Source organism: Dipodomys ordii, unplaced genomic scaffold (genome assembly GCF_000151885.1).
Source record: "Dipodomys ordii isolate 6190 unplaced genomic scaffold, Dord_2.0 Scaffold36, whole genome shotgun sequence".
NCBI classification, from domain to species: Eukaryota; Metazoa; Chordata; class Mammalia; order Rodentia; family Heteromyidae; genus Dipodomys; species Dipodomys ordii.
This window is the reverse complement of record NW_012267252.1, coordinates 5527805-5539062: the sequence shown is the minus strand read 5'-3', so window position 1 is coordinate 5539062 and position 11258 is coordinate 5527805. Positions and strand designations below refer to the sequence as shown.

At 40.5% G+C, this 11258-nt stretch overlaps 1 protein-coding gene across 1 annotated transcript in view; it reads left to right on the top strand.

Annotated features, from left to right (window-relative positions):
* Positions 1–11258, top strand: part of LOC105986594 (chromosome unknown open reading frame, human C10orf76) — a 234251-nt gene that overhangs the window by 48805 nt on the left and 174188 nt on the right. The window contains exons 10-14 of the mRNA XM_013017591.1: positions 2507–2563; positions 4068–4111; positions 5396–5456; positions 7843–7889; positions 9355–9430. Coding sequence (XP_012873045.1) covers positions 2507–2563; positions 4068–4111; positions 5396–5456; positions 7843–7889; positions 9355–9430 — 285 coding nt within the window. The remainder of the gene's footprint in view (positions 1–2506; positions 2564–4067; positions 4112–5395; positions 5457–7842; positions 7890–9354; positions 9431–11258) is intronic.

The window sequence follows — 11258 nt, the reverse complement described above, 5'->3', positions numbered from 1 at the left end:
TGGGTCCGGTCATGGGGCCTGAACTCTGGGCCTGGGCACTGTCCCTCAGCTCTTCAGCTCAAGGCTAGTGCTCTACCACTTGAGCCACAGAGCCACTTCTGGCTTTTTTTCTTTTTGCTTATGTAGTGCTGGGGAATCGAACCCAGGGCCTCATGCATGCAAAGCATGCGCTCTATCACTGAGCCACCTTCCCAGCCCCTATATATCACTTCTATAAATAATAAATTTTATTTATTTATTTTGTCAGTCGTGGAGCCTGAACTCTGGGCCTGGGCACTGTCCCTCAGCTCTTTAGCTCAAGGCTAGTGCTCTATCACTTGAGACACAGCCCTACTTCTGGCTTTTTCTGCTTATGTGGTGCTGAGGAATTGAACCCAGGGCCTCATGCATGTGGGGCAAGCACTCTATCACTGAGCCACCTTCCCAGCCCCTAATAATAAATTTTACAAATTTAAGTGACTTAAACCTCAACTGCCTCTCTGAACCTGATGTTTCCCTAAGTTAAAAAATTGTTCATTATGCCTATTTGTAGTTTATTCCTTTTCCTTCTCCTTCTTTCATTTTCCTAAAGAACTTCCCTTTGAATATGATAATATCAGAGAGCAGAATATACAACTGCAAATATACTAGATATTGTGCTAAGGATTTTACATGTCTAATTTAAGCCTTATGGCAACATCAAGGGAGAAAATACCCTTATTTTACAGATGAGGAAATTGAAGCTTAGGTTAATTAATGTGTGTTTCTTTTTTTAGAAATATTTTATTTATTTATTTATTTTTGGGTCCGGTCGTGGGCCTGGGCGCTGTCCCTCAGCTCTTCTGTTCAAGGCTAGTGCTCTACCACTTGAGCCACAGCGCCACTTCCGGCTTTTTTCTTTTTGTTTATGTGGTGCTGAGGAATCAAACCCAGGGCCTCAGGCATGCAAAGCAAGCGCTCTACCACTGAGCCACCTTCCCAGCACCTAATTTGTGTTTCTTGTCACAATTAATAAAAACTGAACTAGAACTCAAACCGTTACTCTTAGCCATTTAGTCTTTTGCTACTAACATATATGCTGTCTTGCTAATCAAATGATCCTTATTATTACTTGATAGTCTATTTTTGTGAAAGTGATGAGGATCTTCAAAAATTATGCCAAACAACAATGGTTTACTGTTTCTAATGTTACTGGCATCATGGCATCATCTGTTGGTCAGCCAACTGCTGATTTTCCTTTCCAGAGATCCATATGCATTGGATTTTGCTGGAAGTAAGAAGACATATTGAGAGCCTTCCTTCTGTCAGATCAAGAAAAAAGTAGAATGGTTTCTACTTCACTGGATTGTGTTGTCTAAAACCTTATAAACATTTGGGCTGTTAAGAAAGCAGAACACTCTTTTTCTTTTCCCCATTGACATGTGGAAGATGCCCTCAGAAACTTGATTAAATGAGGTCTATGTGGGGGGTTAGTCTTTCAGTTGGGTTTTCAAGTATCTTAGTAATGAGTTTTCTTGGTAGCTGTAAAAACTGCCAGTCTGAGAATTATTGTTACTTGACTCTGGATTTGGTGCCTGATCTGTATGAGTTGTTTATTTACATCCTATGGGTGGGATGTTTTCAAGGTGAGCAGGTCTTTGGTTTTGGTCTACTTCAGGAGATGGTCTAGTTGTTTAATAAGAGTTTAAGTATATGTACATTTCCATATGCTGCTCAGCTAAGATTGGGTCTGGGAAAACTCAAGAACTCTTCCAGTGCTAAAGTGATGGGACAGTCATTAAATCCCAGTGTCCTGACCAGATTGTTGCTTGGGTAATTACATCCTTTTTTTCAGTTCCCCCTGCGGTGTTATTTGGGTATCAGATCTTCATAAATGGCCTCTCTGGCTGTTAACCAGCTGCCACTTTTACCCCCAAGTTGGCTTTGTTTTACGGGTGGGTAAATCAGTCCTTGCATATAGTTTGTGAAATGGTTAGGAAGCCTTTGGGATGAGGATGTAAGTTGGCAACTTAAAAATTTGTGCCTTATGGCAAAGAAGCTTTTATGTTGCCCAAAAGACACCTATCCCTATGGACTCAGTGGAGTAGGGCAAAGTGTGTTTTGTGTGGTATATACTTTCTTTCTGTTTTCTCATTCATGTATTATTTGTCAATACTGGGGTTTGAACTCAGGGCCTCTTGTTTGCTAGCAGGTGCTTGAGCCACACCTTCAGCCCATCACTTTTTAGAAACCAGTAAAAGAGAAAGATGGGCGGACATAAGTCTGAGCTAATTCAGTTTAGAAAAAAATACAGGTAGAATAGAACTAATGTTTGTGTGTATTTGTTTGCACATGTGCATGTCCACTTGACAAATAGCCATATGTGCTGAGAGATTTACTGGAAATGAATTAGTCAGCAGGCCAGGTGTCTTGGGGCTGGATTTTGGGAGCATCAACAGGGCCTTATAGAAAGTGTTAGACTTTCTTAATTAGGTAATGAGTTATCTTATATAGCCATACTCACCTTGACTTTACTATTATTCAACAGTCTGTGAATCCTTATATTGTGAAGCTGTCTATCGTGGATGATGAGGCTACACTCAATGTGAGTATATGGATTCTTGTTTATTCTCTAGTGCATGCAGTGGTCTTTGTTTATTTTTTATTTTTGATGGTATTCAGGTTTGACTTGAGGACTTGCCGCTTGCTAGGCTGGTACTCTACCAATTGATCCATGCCTCAATTCTACTTTTTGTTGATGAAGTTAATGAACTGCCTTGGCTATTTTTTTTTTTTTGTCAGTCGTAGGGCCTGAACTCTGGGCCTGGGCACTATCCCTCAGCTCTTCAGCTTAAGGCTAGCGCTCTACCACTTGAGCCGCAGTGCGACTTCTGGCTTTTCTGCTTGTGTGGGGTTGAGGAATCAAACCCAGGACCTCATGCATGCAAGGCAAATACTGTACCACTGAGCCATCTTCCCAGCCCCATAATTTTTTAGGGCCATTCATTTCCCTGCAAATGATATTATTCATTCTAATAGAGGAATAAAATCCCATTGTATGTATGTACCACATTTTCTTGATCATTTCATCTAATGTAGGGCATCTGGATGTTTTCATAATTTAGCTATCATGAAAAATTTATTTTTGTGGAACTAGCTCAATGATATTTATAGCCTAAGTTGGTGAAATTAAAGCATAAAAGGTCTTTCTTTTTCTTGCTCTCTCATACATACATGCATGTATGGCACACGTGTGCACACACATGCACACATACATTTTCTCTTTCTCTCTCTTGAAAGTTTTCAAAATCACATCTGTCCTTGAATATAAGGGTGAAGAAGATTGTCAGGAGACTGTCCGCCTCATTTCTGTTAATTTCCTTTATAAACAGTAACACAGTGCCTATTATGAGGAAAGTTCATTAATTAGAGATAGAGTCTCAACACTTTTCTACCTGACTTTGAACCATGATCTTCTAAGTTTTAGCCTCCTTGAATACCTAGGATTATAAGCATTAGGCACCAACATCTAGTTCTTTATCACTTTTATGATGCTTGTTTTGGAGATATATGAGTGCTCTTTGTTTGAATATTCTAGCTTACTCTTTTTGGAAGTGAAAATGATCCCAGTAAAATTATCAGTAATCTGGGCTGGTATTTTACCTCTTGCTACTCTATTTTAAAGCATATCTGGGAACATTTATAAGATAATTAGATAAGAAAATCTTTCCAAAGCTGGGTTCTAATGGCTTATGCCTGTAATCCTATTTACTCAGGAGGCTGAGATCTGAGGATCACAGTTTGAAGCCAGCGGAGGCAAGATAGTCTGTGAGAATTTTATTGCCAGTCAATCACCAGAAAGCCAAAAGCACTAGCCTTGAGCAAAACAGCTCAGGACAGTGCCTAGGCCCTGACAAACCCCTCAAAACAAAAAAAACTCCTTCCAAAGAAAAACATTGTTTGTTTTTCTACTTTGACAGTGCTTCTCAGACAGAACTTCTTGGGCACAAACCATACAGGTTTAATGTTCTTCTGGTTGACTTACAACATTGCCACTAATCCCCAAAGACAGCTTGCTTATTTCAGTTATGCTGTCTTTTCTCTTCCAGGGAATGGGGCTTGTGATTGCTCAAGCTTTGTCTGAATACAACAGGTAAGTCTACTATTCAAGAGGAGAAAAGTCTGATTTTCATTGAATTGGGTTGAGTAGGAAACTGGTTTGTTACAGTATGTAGATGAAGAAGTCAGAGAGACCTCTCCAAAAGAATATTCAGATGTATAGCTGACTGTATTTGCTTTAGCTCGGCCTGTTGTGTTAGGGATTTCTAATTCCAGGAGAGAAAATAGTACAAAGTTAGTAAAAATAGCATTTTCTGCTGGGCGCCTGTGGCTCACGCCTGTAATCCTAGCTACTTAGGAGGCTGAGATCGGAGGATTGCAGTTCAAAGCCAGCTCAGGAAAGAACGTTAATGAGACTCTTATTTCCAGTTAACCACCAGAAAACCAGAAGTGGCACTTGGGCTCAAGTGTAGAGCACTAGCCTTGAGCTGAAGAGCTTAAGAACAGCGCCCAGGCCCAGAGTTCAAGCACCACAACTGACCAAAATAAATAAATAAATGACTAAAATAGCATTTTCTACATAAAGAAGCTTTTGGAGCACCACTTTTATTTTTCTTTATTCTTTTTCCTCCCCATGGCCCTCCCCTGTCCTGCCATTTCCTCCCTACTTCTCTCCTCCCCTTCTCTTCCCTCCCCCCTTTTTGTGGTCCTAGGGATTGAACTCAGGGTCTTATGCATGCACTGTCACTGAGTTATACTCCAAAGCAAATGTTCATTTCACATTAGTAATCAAACTCAACTTTCCAGGCTTTGTTTGGTGGTGTGTGTTTGTGTGTGTGTTCATTTATGCCTGATTTTCTTCTTGCTGTCAATTTGGTATTCCATGACTAGAAACTAGAAATATCAGTGATGCTGCTAAAGCCCAGGTAGAAACTTTCTTGTTGCTTTGCAGACTTTCCGTACACACAGTTGGGTTTTGGGACTTCAAATATGTCCCATCTCTGCGAATATTTTAGCTTTCCAATTTTCCTCTTCTTCTGTCAGACACAAACAAAGTTTTCACTGTTATACACTTAAAGTAAATTCATTATGACACTTTTCAAGTAATATTCTGGGAAATAACTGCATAACCTTTGTGTTAGTTTCACATTTTGCAGCTTCCTTTCTAAGTCTTTCAGGCATTTTAGTGCATACTATCTCAAGAGCAGGTAGATATCTTTTAGCTTGAGAAGAGAATACCAGTGGCTGGATTGTTATGATGCTTTAGTTTTCTGGAGTCAGAATTTTAAGAGTTTCCTGCCCTGATTATCTAGAATGTTAGAGTCAAAGACATTCTTGATAAATAATCCAAAAGTTGAATTAATTTTAATTTGTTCAGGCAGTATAAAGACAAAGAAGAAGAACACCAGAGTGGTTTTTTCTCTGCTTTAACAAATATGGTAAGTCCTGCTTGTTTTTATTTTTCATGGTGAGAAATACAGGAGCTCTTTAGGGTAGGCAAATCTGAACTCAGGAGTTTTGTGGCATGATGAGTGAATAGAGGCTTCTTAGAACAGATTTCATTTGGAATCATATTTTCTAGCAAGTTCTAAAATTAGGTAAAATAGTGGCAGGGAAGCTTTGATTTCTCTGAGACTAAGTGTTTTTTTTCTTTTTTGTCAGTCATGGGGCTTAAACTCTGGGCCTGACCAAAAAAAAAAAAAAAAATGCAGGGGGGCCGGTGGCTCACGCCTGTGGCTCACGCCTGTAATCCTAGCTACTCAGGAGGCTGAGATCTGAGGATCAAAGTTCAAAGCCAGCCCAGGCAGGAAAGACCCTGAGACTCTTATCTCCAATAAACTACTCAGAAAACCAGAAATGATACTGTGGCTCAAGTGGTAGGGCGCTAGCTTTGAGCTGAAGAGCTGAGGGACAGCACCCAGGTCCAGAGTTCAAGCCCCATGACCGACAAAATAAATAAATAAATAATTTAAAAAAAAACACAAAAACTCTGGGCCTGAGTGCTGTCCCTCAGCTCTTCAGTTCAAGGCTAGTGCTCTATCACTTGAGCTGCAGCACCACTTCCAGTTTTCTGGTGATTTATTGCAGATAAGAGTTTCTCGGCTTTTCCTGCCCAGGCTGCCTTTGAACTGTGATCCTCAGATCTCAGCCTCCTGAATAGCTAGGATTACAGGCAAGAGCCACTGGCACCTGGCTAAGTTTTTTCTTAATTTGTATAGAAAATGTATAGCTAGGGATGGTGTCACCTATTTATAAACCCAGTACTTTATAGATTCAGGCAGGAGGACTGTGAGGTCAAGGCCAGCCTGAGTTACATAGTAAAACCCTATTTGAAAGAAAGAGAGAAAGAGAAAGAAGGGAAATACATATTAAGTCAGTCTTTTGCTTCTTAAAAAATCATCCTGTCAAGTGTGATGGCAAGTACTTGTAGTCCCAGCTACTTAATTGTCTAAGGAAAGAAGATCTATATAGCCGACATTTTTTTTTTTTTAGTCATGGGGCTTGAACTCTGGGCCTGGGCGCTGTCCCTCAGCTCTTCAGCTCAAGGCTAGTGCTCTACCACTTGAGCCACAGCGCCACTTCCGATTTTCTGGTGGTTAATTGGAGATAAGAATCTCTTGGACATTCCTGCTTGGGCTGGCTTTGAACTGTTATCCTCAGATCTCAGCCTCCTGAATAGCTAGGATTGCAGGAGTGAGCCACTGGTGCCTAGCATAGCCCACACTTTTGAGACCAGTTTGATCAACATAGCAACATCTCCATCTCAGGAAAGTTGGTGACTTTGCAGACTAACCTTGATTTTTTTTTTTTTTCCAGTCCTGGGGCATGAACTCAGGGCCTGAGCACTGTCTCTGAGCTTCTTTGTGCTCAACACTAGCATTCTACCAGTTGAGCCACAGTGCCACATCTGGCTTTTTCTGTTTATGTGGTGCTGAGGAATCAAACCCAGGGCTTCATGCATGCTAGGCAAGCACTCTATAGCTAAGCTACATTCTCAGTCCCTGACCCTGAGTTGTTGGACACAAAATCAGAGGGTTTGTGTCCAAGTGCTCTTTTGTAGTGTTCTTTGGCTTTGTGATTTCCTAGTAGCTGGTCCAGGGGTTGAATGGTTATATAGTAGATTTAAGCCATTTATGTAAAGGCTTAGGTTCTAAGCGGAGACAATATGAGGATTAGAAAAGATATTGGTCAAATTTGTAATATTCCAGAACAAGGTTTCTTAACTTTGACAGCATGGGCCAGATAATGTGGAACTAAATATTTTGGGGTTGGAAGATAGGTTAGCCTTAAACTCAAAATCATCTTGCTTCTGAGGCTTCCTGAGTGCTGGAATTACAAGTCTGTGACACTAGTCCTGGTGACACTATTTTTTTTTTTGCCAGTTCTGGGGCTTGAACTCAGGGAATGGGCACTGTCCCTGAGCTTCTTTTGTTCAAGGCTAGCACTCTACCACCTGAGCCACAGTGCCACTTCTGACTTTTTCTGTTTATGTGGTACTGAGGAATGGAACCCAGGGCTGAAAAGCTGAGGGACAGTGCCCAAGCCCAAGGTTCAAACCCCACAACTGACCAAAAAAAAAATAGGTGGAGGGCTGGGAAAAAAGTATAGGGATATCTTTTAGTTCCTTTAAGAAAAGATGATATGGTAAGGCTCTCATTATATAATGTATTACTTGCAAGGTTTTTAAGATCTTCAAAGTGGTCTGGTTTGGGTGTGTGTGTCCAGAGTTTCAGGTTCCTTCCTACTAGAAGCAGTTTCGTCTTTCACTGATTAAACTTTCAGATCCTCCTACATTAAGTCTGCAATTCCCCTTTTCTTCCACAGGTGGGCAGCATGTTCATAGCGGATGCCCATGAGAAAATTTCAGTACAGTAAGTAGCTGGCATTCTTGGAGAGTTGACTTGGACTTTAGTTTGGGCTTTTCTATTGGATATGAGAGTGGAGAACGTTACCTCTTGTTAATCTTTTACAAATTAAAACTTTCTTGTGCAATTTTTAAATTGTTTCTTTGGTTTTAAATAATACTGGACCTTTAGAAATTCAATTTAGTCTCATGTATTAATGGTCCCTAGAAGCTAAAAACTATTCCCAGCTATTTCAAATGAAATAAAAGATGACTGTGTATTTGAGCTAGTTAAAGTTTTGACCGGATGGGGATGGAAAAATGAGATGAGAGACGGTAATTGAAGAAGGTTAAGAATTGGTTCTAAAGAATTAGATTCCTTACCTATATGCTTTTGCATATACTGAAAGGAGAAGTAAAGAGAACATTAAAAACTCAAAAGTAGAAGATATAATAAAAAATTATGGGGAGAGTATACATTATTATGGCAAGTGCCTATCTGTAAGAATATATGTATGTTTGTGTGCATGTGTGCATGCGTATGTGCATATATATGTATACATATATATATAAATGTCTTACAGCTTGTTAGCAGGTTTATTTTTTGTACGTTTTTTTATTGTAAAAATACTGTACATGAGCAAGGTAAATGAATACATTTCCTATTGAGCATTGTTGCCGCCTCCTTTGCTTTTCCCCGACCATCCATATTCCCTCCTACCTCCATAACTCCCCCCCCCCCAGTTTATTTCTTACAATGAAAGATCAGAGAGAAAATGATTTGAAATGTATGCTACAAACCTCATGTTGTATCATACTTTCAGTATTTTATAAATAAACTTTTTTTTTTTTGTCAGTCGTGGGACTTGAACTCTGGGCCTGGGCGCTGTCCCTCAGCTCTTCAGCTCAAGGCGAGCGCTCTACCACTTGAGCTACAGCGCCACTTCTGGTTTTCTGGTGGTTTTATTGGAGATAGGAGTCTCAGTCTCTCCTGCCCGGGCTGGCTTTGATCCGCGATCGCAGTCTCCTGAGTAGCTAGGATTACAGGCATGAGCCACCAGCGCCTGGCTTATAAATAAACTTTTTGTTTTGGGACGCAAAAACAAAATAAAAACCTTAAAGGGAGATGATGAGGAAGACTTTTGGTAAAATCTTGTTTTTTTTGTTGTTGCTTTTGTTTTTTTGGCGGGTCCCAGGGCTTGAACTGTGGGTCTGAGGTGCTATCATTGAGCTTCTTTTGCTCAAGACTAGCATTCTACCACTTGAGCCATGGCACCACTGGCTTTTTCTGAGTAGTTTATTGGAGATAAGAGTCTCATAGACTTTCCTGCTTGGGCTGGCTTCGAACTGTGATCTTCAGATCTCAGCCTCTGAATATGTAGGTTTGCAGACATGAGCCACTAGCACCTGAGAAATCTATTTTTTCTGGTTATATATAATGTTTTAAATCCTTTTCTCTAAGAGGCATTCTAATTTCTTTTCTTTTTCCTTAGAACCAATGAGGCCATTCTTCTGGCACTTTATGAAGCTGTTCATTTAAATCGCAACTTCATCACAGTATTAGCTCAGGTTGGTTATGTTAACAATCTCCTTTTTCTCCCTTAAAACTTTTTTTTGGGGGGTGAAAGTTCTAGTGATTTAACCTAGGACCTTAAACATACTAAGCAAATTGAACTATATTCCATCCCTCTCCTTGAATTTCACACAGATTCATTATATTAAACAGCCTGCCTGGTTGTACCTGTTTAAATTCTGCTTTTTTCTTAATTCCTGATATTATTTACTATATGAACTTGTGCTGGAATATGAACTCAGGAAGGCCTTATTCCTTCCTGAACTCCATCTCTTAAGTTTGTTCTTTTTTTTTTTTTTGGTCTGTCATGGGGCTTGAACTCTGGGCTTGGGCGCTGTCCCTCAGCTCTTCAGCTCAAGGCAAGCGTTCTACCGCTTGAGCCACAGCACCACTTCCAATTTTCTGGTGGTTTATTGGAGATAAGGGTCTCATGGACTTTCCTGCCCATGCTGGCTTTGAACCATGATCCTCAGATCTTAGCCTCCCCAGTAGCTAGGATTACAGGCCTGAGCCACTGGCACCCGGCTACTTTGTTCTTTTTTTAAATCACCCTTTCTTCTTTCTTTTTTTTCTTTTTGGTCATGTGGCTTGAACTCTGGGCCTGGGTGCTATTCCTCAGCTCTTCAGCTCAAGGTGATCGCTCTACCATTTGAGCCACTTCTGGTTTTCGGAATGGCATCACCCTTTCTTCTTTCTAAACCCCTATAGACTCAGAAGTAGAGATAAAATGGGCTAAGCCACTCATGTTATCTTAAAATATCTAGAGAAGAAAAGTAAAAAAAATATCCTACCTAGTAGACATGGATAGTTATTAATGGACAGAAAGGTGTATAAGCAATGAGAGCAGGAAGATGTAGAATATAGAGTGCTGGGTCACATGCCTAAGGGATATCCTTAGTAGTTGGCACAGAAGGGGACTAAAATAGGCTGAGAACTCAAGTTCATGGAAGCTATCTTAAAAAATTGATAAAGTATTTTTATCTTAAAGCCAGACTACTTAAAATATGTATGTAGGTTTCTTTTAAGGGAAATTTTACTTTTGCTTTTTTTTCTTCAAAGGCCAGAATGGAATAGAATCCACTGATGAAGTCCTTAAAAAAATAAAAAAGGTCATGCTTTAAAAGCAGTATTCTGGTTTAGGTCTACTTTGGAGAACAGTTAACAGTTTCTTTTTTTTTTTGTATGTGTATGTATGTATATATGCCAGTATTGGGGCCTGGGTGCTCTCCCTGAGTTGCTGCTGCTTTTTTGTTTTCTTCAGTCTTGGGGTTTGAACTCTGGGCTTGGTTGCTGAATTCTTCAGCTCTACGCTAGCGCTCTACCACTTTGAGCCACACACCACTTCTGTTTTTCTGGTGGTTAATTCCAGTTAAGAGTCTCATGGACTTTCCTGCTCAGGCTGGCTTTGAATCGCACTCTTGAGATCTCAGCTTCCTGAGTAGCTAAGATTACAGGTGTGAGCCACCAGTACCTGGCTGTGTGAGCTTATTTTGCTCAAAACTAAGGCTTTACTACTTGAGCCACAGCACCACTTACAGGTTAATGGAGATAAGAGTCTCACAGACTATGCAGGGCACCAATAATCCTGTAATCCTAGCTACTCAGGAGGCTGAGATCTGAGGATCTGAGGATCTGAGGATCTGAGGATCATGATTCAAAGCCAGCCAGGGCAGGAAAGTCTGTGAGACTCTTATCTCCAGTAAACCACTAGAAAACCGGAAGTGGCACTGTGGCTCAACAGTAGAGCGCTCGCCTTGAGCTGAAGAGCGCAGGGACAGTGCCCAAGCCCAGAGTTCAAGCCCCAAAACTGACAAAAAAAAAAAA